General features: G+C 37.0%; 1 protein-coding gene across 1 annotated transcript; it reads right to left on the reverse strand.

The window, feature by feature from the left end:
* Nucleotides 1-6,089: 6,089 nt before the first annotated feature.
* Nucleotides 6,090-12,313, reverse strand: LOC144977604 (uncharacterized). The gene is made up of 4 exons (XM_078922997.1): nucleotides 11,545-12,313; nucleotides 11,214-11,392; nucleotides 10,233-10,315; nucleotides 6,090-9,098 (listed from the first exon to the last, which is right to left on the reverse strand). Exons 1-4 carry the CDS (start codon nucleotides 11,893-11,895, stop codon nucleotides 7,444-7,446), a joined length of 2,268 nt encoding a protein of 755 aa, XP_078779123.1. The 5' UTR covers nucleotides 11,896-12,313; the 3' UTR covers nucleotides 6,090-7,443.
* Between the last annotated feature and the right edge of the window lie 229 nt (nucleotides 12,314-12,542).

Genomic DNA, 12,542 nt, shown 5'->3' on the forward strand with positions numbered 1-12,542 from the left:
CAGTCAACATTACGCTGTATGTTCGTGGAAAACTCCCTTATTTCCGTCGCTGTTTGTGACTTACAAATGACAAAATATTTTCTGTAACCGGATTTTCTCTTTTACAGCAATGCTTAAAAAGCTCATTTTGATATATATGTTGGTAACATAAACAAAATCAATTAACTATTTTCATAGATAAAATAGAATAAAATGGATAAATAAACAAATGAATAAATACATACATAATTAATAGACAAATTGATTAATAGATATAGAAATAACAAGACTAAATCGGCTCATTTTTGTGGTAGGATTATTCTCTATTCATCAAACTGCTTTCAATGTACATCGAACTATTATATCCCTAATCACTTAGGAGGTATTCGTGTACGTATTGAAACTTTTCAAGGGTAATATCAGTTTAGTTCTCTTTCACACCAGCGAATGTTGGAAGGTGGCATTTAAATCAGAAAAACAGGTTGTAAATTGGAGTCGTTTCAAAACAAATTAAATGCCTTCAAGAAAAAAAGAATCTAAGGAATGTTTTGGTCTAACAAAATTATTAGAAATGAAACGCTAAGAGAAAGGACAGATACAGTGGCATAGAGCTACAACTATAAATAGACTGGAGAAGGAGATGGCTCGGACATGTTGTTGCCATAATGGAGGCAATTGCTTTGACAAGAACTGCACTCCCCTGGCATATTGCAAAAGGCAAAGAAGAAGGTCCAAAGAAACCTGGAGAAGATCCACGGAAAGAGCTTAAGATGACAGGCATAAATCGAAGTCCTTGGTAACGTAGATGCCTTATGCGTCCCGCCCATGACTACAGGAGGATTGAGTAAGTAAGCATGTACGTATTTGGTAGATATCCATTTAGTTACATGTTTTACATTTGTTCAAATATTGCATTGTTGAAAACTATTTCTATTCCAGGCAGTTTTGAACTCAAACAATGCGGAGCTATTTTCTCAATTCGCGACAATTTCAGATTATTTCACTCTGAAATTGATTTGAGAGAATGATAAACTTTTCCTTCATATTGAACAAAATTCTTATGGTTTGTCTTGAAATAAAATGCTGTAAAGAGTTGAACTAAGGAATGATTTAAGCGGAGTTACGAATTTCTATAGCGGATATAGTAGAGCGTCAATGCAATTTTCATTATCCTGGAATGTTAACTCACTCAACCCTAACACCGACTATATCCGTAGTATACCCGGGTTACTTTTACCCCATGCCTATTTATTACATTTTTCAAAGACAAATCATAGGCGTAGTATCAAAACTAATGGGGGTTTTTTTTTAGTGTTTACATGTTAATGGTAGTTGAATAAAACTATCTATGCACATGTTCAATTTTAATACATTTTTCCCAATTTTGAAAAGTAGCAAAAGATTCTAGGACTGAGTGAGTTAAGAGAGCAACGTCGAAATATAAAACTTGAAGCGTCAATCTAAAGTTATTTCTTGTCTAATCAAACCAAACAATATTAGTCAATGTCATTGGGAAATTTGATACCATCGGTATATTGACACACCACATGCCATGTCGCACACACACTGTGACTGCCAATAACCGATACACAACAGCCATGTTTGATGAAGTTGTTTGCGGTCACACCTCCAGAAAATACGGATAAACGTCACCACAACGGCTGTCACGTGTTGTCACATCATTGCCATATTGGCCTCGTTGTAGAATATTCCATTCAAATAGCGGGAGACTCTATTTACTCTCGTACCCATACGGTACTGACTTTGCCAGTCAGGTGGAAATGAACTGAAACAACTAAAACACAGACCATTTCTTTACAATACATTCTACAATTGGTTGCGAATTCAATTGATTATTCTTTTGAATTTTTCGTGCCATGAGAACGATTATCGTTTGACCAAGTGGTCCTTGATTAGTGTCTTAGGTTTGACAAAAGAGAACACAAATAGCAGGACTATTAATATCAAATATTAATTTCAGATGTGGCCAATTGATTAAAAACACTCCACTCTGGAGTCATTTCTCACCAACGTTTTGTTGTGGAAGTTTGTCAGACCAATAAAGAATAGACGGTTATTAAAAACTATTACACGCGTTGTATAAATAAGAATATTGATTCGACACAGGACATGGAGACTGAGGGAAATGAACTGATATAAAATGTGAGAGAAAGATATTGTCAAACTTGATTGGTGTGTGGAATTTTGACATATGGAATGAAAGGTTGGCGAAATGGAATACAGCCATAATACAAATATACAACTATAGAATACATTGTCGAGACTGTTCATTTTATTTATAACACCAGTTAGTGAGTAATTGTTACACGGTTCCATAAGATAATCTTCAAAAAGTGTTATCTTGTGTTAGCAATTTTTGGCAAAAATCATTTTTTAAAGATTTTAGATCGATTTTTGGTTTTGTTGGAACCAACAATTCGTTCGATGATTCTAATTTGAAAATAAATAAACAGGCAAATAAAGATTGTAATTAAATATATAAATAAATAGATAGGTAGATAGATATATGGATAGATATATGAATGGATATATATATATATATATATATATATATATATATATATATATATATATAGAGAGAGAGAGAGGGAGAGAGAGAGAGAGAGAGAGAGATAAATAGATAGATAGATAGGTAGGTAGGAGATCGATAGATACATAGATAGATAGATTGTGCCACCAGTGTTAAATTTGTTCCAACGACACAGAATTTACTGGCACATCTATAAACTATAACATTATTTTTTACAGATTGATATACAAGTAACTTGCCAACCTGTTTTAAATTAAGGGTGATTTTATCACCATTTGACACACATAATTATTTATAAAATCTGCAAGGGCAAAATGATCGGTCATTTGATTTTGTGAATCGCCACCAAACCGCCCTGTTGCCAGGTTCATTAGCGCGTTCCCGCAGAAGCTGGTTTTTTTTTCTTTCTCCAAAATAATAACTGTCATCCGACCACCACTGACCACGCTCAACATTGCTTGATTTTTGTGACAAGACGAGACACTGTACCGCTGGACTACCGAGCCTAACAACCCCCCCCCCCCCCAAAAAAAAAAAAAATAAATAAAAACAAAAATAAAAATAAAACAAACAAAAAAAATAACCTCATAAATATTGCAATATGGTGCGATGTATGTGAATGCATATATCTATAAATTGTATATTTTTTTTTATTTTAATAAAATGCTTTTACCCTACCCAACTTTCTTTAGGCTGGAAAATAAGCAATTTCGCAATAATACATCCCATGCTTTTGAAAAGTTGAATAAAATTACACATAAGGCGTAAAAAGGGACAGTTGCTTATTTTGACATCACGAGTCCCGTACTCAAGTATCTAGTCCCTTTCAACTTACGTTAAATTACGATATTTGTGACCCATCGTCTCAAAACGGTATTATGTCGGAACGAACCAGATTCTTAAAAACCGACATAAGTGTTAAACTGGTCAAAAATACAAATTGTTGGCATTAACACCCTAACACATGGTATCCATTCTCTTCAATAAAACATACAAACTCAACACAAGTCTGATATTTCTGGCTATAAATTCAATTTTCAACATCTAAACCAACCCGACTTAATACCGTTTTGAGGCGAAGGGTTACATTTTTATTCTATTGTGAGGGGATTATATCTTGTTGGAGTAATAAACGACCTTGTTCTGAATAAGAAATTAGAAAAGAATTAAAGGAAATCAGATACAAGATGAGAAATTGTTGGTGAAAATACACGAGTCGAAAAAAATTAAGTATATTATTCCCATTTTCCGCATTCTCGAATCTGACACCTTCCTGCCTTTTTCTTTTCTTTAAAGTCATTTTTTTTTTATTTTAAAAAGGTGTATTTCTTCTTTTCGTGTGTGTGTGTGTGTGTGTGTGTGTGTGTGTGTGTGTTTGTTGTTGTTTGTTTTTGTTTTGTTTTTTTTTTCTTTTTTTTTCTTTTTTTTTTATTGATTTTTTTCGGGGGGGGGGGGGGGGGGGGGGGGGGTGTTCCCCCATAATGCTACTTAATGTGGACTTGTAGTAGGGTACTCGTCTTCGGACTGAAATATCTGGTTCGAGTCATGCTCTGAGAGGCGCATAGTTGAGTGTTTGGAAATGGCCCTTTACTCACATTCTCTCATCGTACTCAGGTGTAAAATAAGTAGGCCTACATTGTCTTTAACGGGAGAAACACAAACAAAGAAACCCTTATAATATCGTCTATTGGGCGTTATTTCCTGTCTCGTCCTATATGTTAAGTGTTGTTGTTAGATAGGGATCCTTGTAAAACCCTTTGAGCTTGTTTAGTGGATTATGCGCTATATAAATTCTCAATTTTAGGGCGGGGTGGGAGTTGAGGTTGGACAGGGCCGATATTGGTGATATCAATAATAACACCATTGATATCACAACACCACTACCAACGCCCTTTTCTTCATTATCCTCATTTCTTCTTCTTCCTCCTCCTCCTCCTCCTCCTCCTCCTCCTCCTCCTCTTTCTCTCCTCTTCCTCTTTATCCTCCTCCTTTTCTCTTTCTCCTCCTCCTTTCCTCCTTCCTTTCCTCTATCCTCCTCCTCCTTTTCTCTCCTCTCCCCTCTTCCTCCTCCTCCTCTTCCTCCTCCTCCTCCTGCTCCTCCTCTATCTCCTCCTCCTCCTCATCATCATCATCATCATCATCATTATCATCACCACCATCGTCATCATCATCATCATCATCATCATTATCATCACCACCATCGTCATCATCATCATCATCATCATCATCATCATCATCATCATCATCATCATCATCATCATCATACTCGCTGCCTCCACCCATTAAATATTTTTAAAAATAAAAACAAATAAAAACATCAATATTTTGGACAAGAATATCAAAAATTGAAATGATAAACATTCAAGAAACACAACTTTTCCATTGTTTTCCATAATTTTTTATGTGCTGGAATCAGAGTGAAATGAAACATTTGAATGATTAAGTATAATATTGCCACTACTGGAATATTATATTTTACAGATTGCATACAACAACATATAGCTATTTACATAAAATTAAAACATTGTCTTAACTTTTTTTATTTTCAAACAAACTTTAACTTGAAGATATGAATATAGTATTTGTGACCCACGAGGTCAATCAGGTATTATGTCGGAATAAACAAGATGAAGATAATACCACGGGCTCATTGTTGTAATGGAAATACTCTCAAACCAACACAAAATATTGTTCACTTCAACAATCAAGGCTATAATTGGATTCCATAGTCTGATGTCACGTCGCCCAGCAACGGCGGCCATCGTGGTTCTAAACATGCTTGCCAGAACTTTTCATATGTCTTGTGATCAGAATGCGTAAAAGTCAAAACATGATCAGATTTATAATGTTTTTTTTTTTTGGATACGCTTTTATGCTCGTCAGAGAAATAATATTTCATAAAGGCGCCCGCCATTGTTCCGATAGTTTAGAGCCAGTTACTAAGTTACCATGCGTTATAAGGAAGGAAGTGACGTTACGACTGTTGAAGAGTTTACCATGGGCTCGTTGTTATAATGCTATTACTCTCAAACCAACTCAAAATATTGTTCAGTACAACAAAGTGAAATCAGGCCCATAATTCCGTTTGGTTATCAGACCTGCAAAAATGCGTAAGTCGATTTTAATTGATCGATATTTGAAGGAAAAATTAACGGGTTATTTTAAAATAAAAATTGTCAGGGTACAACAATGTAACCCTCTCCTTACCAACTATAGGAAAATCGTCACATTCGTTACGATACAACCAACATTTTTCTTATTCAAATTTCTTTTGTACATCATAAAATTTAATGAAAATGAACACAGTGTGTTGTAGAGCATGTTTTGCTAAAGAAATGATGTATCGCAAGAACTTTACTGTTATTGAGTTTGAGTGATAAAAAGTATATTTTTGTGTTAGTTGGGTGTGAACTTTTGGGGAAAATTCTGAAAATGGCTGGTGATGAGAGAGTTAATGTTGAGATAGGGTTTAAATCATGGGTCAAAGTGAACAGAATACCTTATTCACTAAATTATCATAAACGACAAAATATGATATCACAATAATGATGAGATTTAACTTGCGCATTTCCCTTTTTCGTAGAGATTGACAAAATCCGCAGTGAAAGCATTTTTAAGTATCATAGAGCCGAGAGCAAAAATAATAAGATTCCGTGTCATTGTTTTAATCTAAAACATTTTTTAGAAAGTTCAATAGTTTTTCAACGACAGATCGTAGCGTAGCCATCGTTCTTATAGCCTGACACTGACCAAAAAAATGACGTCAAAAGACAAGTCTTTGGCCGCAAAAGAAAACATATCGTGATTTGTATTCAACAGTTCAACAACCAATGGAATCACGTTTTTCCTTGAGTTCTACTAACGACAACCCACTAGACGCTTCACAAACCTTAATAATGACGTCAAGCTGTAAGTCCTAGAGGGTTCTAGTATCAGGCTATAAATTAACGATGGCTGCTACGATCTGTAGTTGAAAAACTATCGAAAAACTATCACAATGGTGATAATGCTCCGTGAAGTATTATTGACCTTATAAGGAAAAAGAAACGTTTTATTTTCTCTCTCTTTCTCTCTCTCTCTCTCTATCTCTCTCTCTCTCTCTCTCTCTCTCTCTCTCTCTCTCTCTCTTGCGTACACTGTCAAATCAAGCTGTACAAGTGAGCAGATAAAATTTGATATTGTCCCAGGAAAAAAAATGTTTTGGTCGGGTTTTTCCCAGGGCAGTGCAGTCTGCTTACACACTAGGCATCAACCGCCCCCCCCCCCCCCACGCAAACATAGACACCCTCACCCTTTCCCGATTCTCACTATTTATGCTCTTCTTTAAAAAAAAAACCCTCTTATTTCATACAGGTTCCAACCTCATTTAGATTAGGCAACGGACTGTGTTTTCGAAATGTCCAGGTATCAGCATGGGGCCAGACAATAACGATGGGGCTTGTCAGATACAAGGAATGCCTCTATAAAATGACATTTTAATAAATCTCCTGAAGACAAATGTCTGACTCGCTCTAAGTCTAAGTCCAAGACCAATAGGGAACAAAAGCGTGACGTCAAAAGCCTGTTTCTAATCTCCTTGGAATTGTAAAACCAGTCCTGCAGAGGACTGGGTGCATTGCGCAACTAGTTTCAGAGTGATGACATCTTATTTTCTAGCCTAAATTATAGGCGCTGGTCGTTGAGACAGAGCATCCATCCTCGCTATTTTACGGGACATAATCATAAGAATCTATCTATGCATCCTACTACTAAAATTGTTATGTCACCTTATCATTCAATATGTAACCTATTCGTTGTTCTTGAAATGGCTGGAGGACTGATTACATACTTTCGAGGAGTTGAGTTTTGAGTCAGAAGAGAGGAAATTGTGACGTGAGGACTTCCGCTTCCCGTTCACCTGACAGAATTTATCCTTAAAATAGAGCGTTGGGCGGATACGCAGAACTTCTCTGGAGCGCTGCGAGTCCTGGAAAAGAATTCAAATTGTGGTGTTTGGAAGAGGAATTGAAATGTGTGGCGGCGAAAAGAGGATGGTTGTAGGCCAGCATCATGTGATCCAACGGAGTGTTCTGATTGGCTGTTGCAGACGCCATACTATGAAATTTGGACGGACTATGTCTCCAGTATTGAGAGAGCACAGAAAAGGGGAGGTAATCAATAGATTTGTTTTTTAAATCGATGAGTTTTGGAGGTGGATTCGGGATTCCTTCAAACACATCCCTCTTCCGTTTATCCAGATTAGAAGATTGTGAGTTGCTTTTCCTGTCACTATTTTGTTTTTCACGACTTTCATTCTGATTGTCAATATTTTCTCCGGTTAAGTGTGTTGTTGCTGTATTGAAATTGAAGGGATATTGCTGTGTTTGTTTATAATGCGTTGATTCAAAATTGTTTCTGTGCTCTCCGAAATGGTTTGCAAAGTCGTAGGGTTTGCCTGAAAGTGAAGATGATAATGATGATGATGATGTTGACAGTGGAGAATATTGGAGATGATCGACATGTATCGTATCATTGCTTTTTGTGATTATACTGTTATAACTGTCTCCGAAAGCATTTGATTTTTCATCATCACTCGTGCTTGTACCGATAAGCCGGTCGATCCCGAAAGATAATTTTGTTTTGTTACTTGGAGAGCTATTTATAGTTTTCTTGTCTGAATTTTTCGTGAGGGACAAAGGAGAAGAGGGCAGTGCCACAACTGGAACATTATCTTTGATTTCGTGGCGATGTCTTGACATTAATTTATCATCTGAATTCTCGTTTTCTGTGTTTTCTTCTTTCTTTACGGGGCTTAATTTATAATTCGATGTGTCTATATTGATATTTTTATCACACAATTGACCAATGTTTTCGAGGCTTTCAATAGGTAATCTACTCTTATTCTCACAACTTTCCTTCTCTGTCTTTTCTTGAGCAGTTCCAGTATTACTTTCGCTTTCCTGTTGTTCAATTTCATTCAAATTTGAAATAATTGCTTTCTCAAAACGAAAATCTTTCTTGAAATTTCCGTCTTCTTCGCGGATTATTTCTCCAGGCGAAATGTTTCTATTTAAAGGTGATTGTGATGATGGTAAATCCTTCCGCATTGCGTCATTACCTAATTTGCATTCGTCATGGAAATGATGATCATCCTTTAATTTATCCATGACTTCACTTCCGCTTTCATTGCTAGACTCATCCAGGTCATGCTCATCCCAAGCAGACGACATTCTCGTCAAAAATGTCGATTCGTCTACATCGTGCTCTCGCGCTCTAATACCAGATTCTGAGCCAGTTTCATTATCATCATACTCATCTTCACCTGAAATAGTAGGATTCGCATAGAGATCATGGTCCATACTTTCTGAATTATCTTTGTCGTGTTTGAAGATATAGTTTTTGTCGTCAGAATATTGATAATCCATTTCATTGGCATGATATCTTTCAACGTCGACAGCAGCAGAAGATGACATAGCCGAGTCTGAGCCAATCCTTTGGTGCACTTTGACCCTTCTCTTTCTTCTTCTGTAATTTCCTTCTTCGAAGAGTTCCTCACAGTTTGGATCCATAGTCCAGTAATTTCCTTTTCCTGATTGAAAAGAAAAAACGAAAAAGGTTAATAAAAAACGTTAGCATTTATATAGGGCAATACCACTAAATGTTCTCACAGCGCTTTACAAGGGGTCTCTGGCCAACAGCAACACTTAACATGTAGCACGAGAAATGTCGCCTGTTAGGCGAAATTACATTTTTTTTTTCCTGCAGAGACAACGCTGTTAATGGCCAGGTACTTATTTTACACCCGAGGACGGTGACAAAACGTGACTTAAGAGCCTTTTACATGGACTCAACTATGCGCAGCTCAGAGTTGAAAATTTTCTAACTTTATAAATAGGTGTCGATGACTGAGTCTACGGGGTGACCCGCCCTCTCTCTAGTTCATATGAATGGACAATCGATTAAATTTATTCGATTTTCAATCAAGATGAACTCGAGAGAGTTAACTGGTTAAATTGTATCATTTTGATCATTTTTTTCATTTTTTGTTTCATTTTCATGTATATTGCCATCAAATTTTATGATTTAAATTTGATGGCGAAAGCCTAAGATTAAATATACTCGAAACTTGAAACTTGTTTTTAAAAATCAAACGTAAACATGGTCAATAACTAGTTGAGGAACAATGTTTCTTTAAATACCTAAATTCGTTTTTCCCGCTAGACGTTGGATTAACTCACTCAATCCTAGAGATTTTTGCTACTTTTCAAAATTGGAAAAAAATGCATTAAAACTGAGCATGTACATGGATAGTTTTATACAACTATCATTAACATGTAAAAACTAAAAACATTAGCTTTGATACTACGCCTATAATTTGTCTCAGAAAAATGTAATAAATAGGAATGGGGTAAAAGTAATCCGGGTAAACTATGGGTATAGTCGGTGTTAGGGTTGAGAGAGGTAAACATACGACAGAATCATCGTCTTTGTGACCTGATTCGATGCTTTGGGCTAAATTTACTTTGTGTTTTACACAAAGAAAGGGTCTTGAAATGGTAATGGTAACACGGATGACAAGTGTGTAAAATATTTCTTACCGACGTTATAGGGGGGGGGGGGGGGTCAGAAAAAATATTGGCTACATCTGGGATCAACGGATCCTGCTTTGCCACTGAATCGAGTGGTCTAGTAGTTGAGTTATCGATACTCCATGATGACTTACCTGGAGTACCTTTATCCCTGGGAACTTTGACGAAGCAGTGATTGAGGCTGAGGTTGTGACGGATGGAATTTTGCCAGCCTTGTCTGTGGGCAGAGATTAATAAGGGATTGATGATGATGCAGCTTATGATGATGATGATGATGATGATGATGATGATGATGATGATGATGATGATGATGATGATGATGATGGTGATGATGATGATGATGGTGGTGGTGGTGGTGGTGGTGGTGATACCCAATGGTGGTGATACCCAATGGTGGTGGTGGTGGTGGTGGTGGTGGTGGAAGTGCTGGTGATGATGATGATGATGATGATAATGATAATGGTGATGGTAGTGATGATGGTGGTGGTGGTGGTGGTGGTGGTGGTGGTGGTGGTGGTGGTGATTTAAAAAAAAATTAAATTGAAAAAAGGACAGACTGACTTAATGAATGAATGAATGTATGTATGTATGAATCCAAACCAAAAGTTATATCAAGAAACATAATCATTGGAAAACAAAAGGAATGGTGTAATTAATTTTCAGGCTGATTTACATTGAACAAATTAATCGGGATGTAGAGAGAGAGAGAGAGAGAGAGAGAGAGAGAGAGAGAGAGAGTGTGTGTGTTTGTGTGTGTATGATAGAGAGAGAAAGGGTTAAGAGTGAGGGGGGGGGGCAAGAGATAGATGAGGGGGGGGGAAGAGATAGATGAGGGGGGGGGGGTAGAAGGAGAGAGAGGGAGGGGGAGAGAAGGAGAGAAAGCGGAGAGAGAGAGAGAGAGGGGGGGGGAGACAGGAAGAGAGAGGTGGAGAGAGGGAGTGAATGGGAGTAAAAGGGAGAGAGGAGAGAGCGAGAGTATAGGGGGCAGAGAGAGAAAGAGGGGGAGAGAGAGAGGGAGAGAGAGAGAGAGAGAGAGAGAGAGAGAGAGAGAGAGAGAGACAGAAAGAGAGAGGGCTGGGAGAGATAGATGAAAAATTGTAAAAAAAATTACACACTTGTTGTCTAGATAGTAGGGAAATCGTTCCATGATGAAATTATAGATGTCGTTCAGGGTTGCCTTCCGTCCCGGCGCTGCTTTGATCGCCATGCTGATGAGGGCAATGTATGAGTAAGGCGGTTTTTGACTGTGCTCACGTTGGCGATGGAGCTCGTTTAACATCGCGTTGTATTTCAACTGTAAAATAAATAAACACGGGGAATAAACAAATTACTATGATATCAGCAATGGAAATGTCGAATAACATAGAGCGATAAATAAAGGTATGTTTTGCAAAATGTGTCTGCTCCTTGATTTCTCAATGTTAAAAATAAAAAAAGTTAACTCACTTGTGCACACGTCATTTGAGAGACCAAAAGCTTGTCCGACGGCGACAGAAATGCCCCGGCAGGTGAAGTCGGAAAGACTGGTGGATGTTGGTGGTACAAGTGATGATGTGGATGCTGCTGTTGCTGTTGATGGTGTTGGTGGTGGATGGATGACGGTGAGGACAGGCTTCCTCTAGTATTGCCATTGTTACTGTTGTTGATACCAGCACTGCTGTTGCCGCGGTCATTTGCAGCGTAGGGTGATGCAGAGTTTGACGATGCTAAGAGACCGGATGTGTATTGTAACATAGAAAATGGCGGAAGCATACCTAAGTTCCCGGATGTTGGGCGAAATCCTTGCATTGTGTTCATCTTCAGTGGAGAAAAAAATAAAAGACTCTCTTATAAATTTGTGTTATTTTTGTTTTTGTTTTGTTTTTCTTCTGTTCTTGTTTTGTCCGTAAGATTTATTGTTCTCTCTGTCTACGTATTGCGATGGTAGAATCTCCTAACACAATCCTTTAATTAGAGTGATTAGGAAAACTGGTAGTGTTTTCTTATTTAATTGTCTTGTCACAAACAATAATGGTTATTTTTATAATATATTTTTGGGAGGTCTGTTTCTTTCTCGTTTAAGTTTTGATTACATTGTTCTATATTGATTTAAAATCAACACATTTTCATGTAATTTTTGTTTGCTTTATGATGATTTCAAGAGTTTCATAAATCTTCGTCTATCAGAATGGAGTTGAGATCTCGCTGCCAGGAAAAATGATATCTTGTTGTTTGTCTGTGGAGGATTTTAGAAAAAGAATAATTTTATCATTCATGTGTATTGATTATGAATATTTTTCTCCTAAAACTTAGTGTAAAACAATCAAATCCATTTTCCCATACGCTTAATTAATCATATGAATATGTAAATACAATCTTGGGGAAATGAAATCGTGTTTTTTGTTTGTGGAAGATTTTATAAATGAATAGACTTATCATTAACGATTAGAAATATTTGTCCTAAT

Source organism: Berghia stephanieae, chromosome 7, assembly GCF_034508935.2.
Source record: "Berghia stephanieae isolate SIO BIC M18660-M18661 chromosome 7, UCSD_Bste_1.3, whole genome shotgun sequence".
NCBI classification, from domain to species: domain Eukaryota; kingdom Metazoa; phylum Mollusca; class Gastropoda; order Nudibranchia; family Aeolidiidae; genus Berghia; species Berghia stephanieae.

Excerpts from the sequence above, each read along its gene's own strand:
- LOC144977604 (XM_078922997.1), bottom strand. The coding sequence starts at position 11,895 with ATGAACACAATGCAAGGATTTCGCCCAACATCCGGGAACTTAGGTATG. Across the intron at positions 11,393-11,544 it reads CTCAAATGACGTGTGCACAA|TTGAAATACAACGCGATGTT; the intron begins GTGAGTTAACTT and ends TTTATTTTACAG. Across the intron at positions 10,316-11,213 it reads CCCTACTATCTAGACAACAA|ACAAGGCTGGCAAAATTCCA; the intron begins GTGTGTAATTTT and ends CTCTGCCCACAG.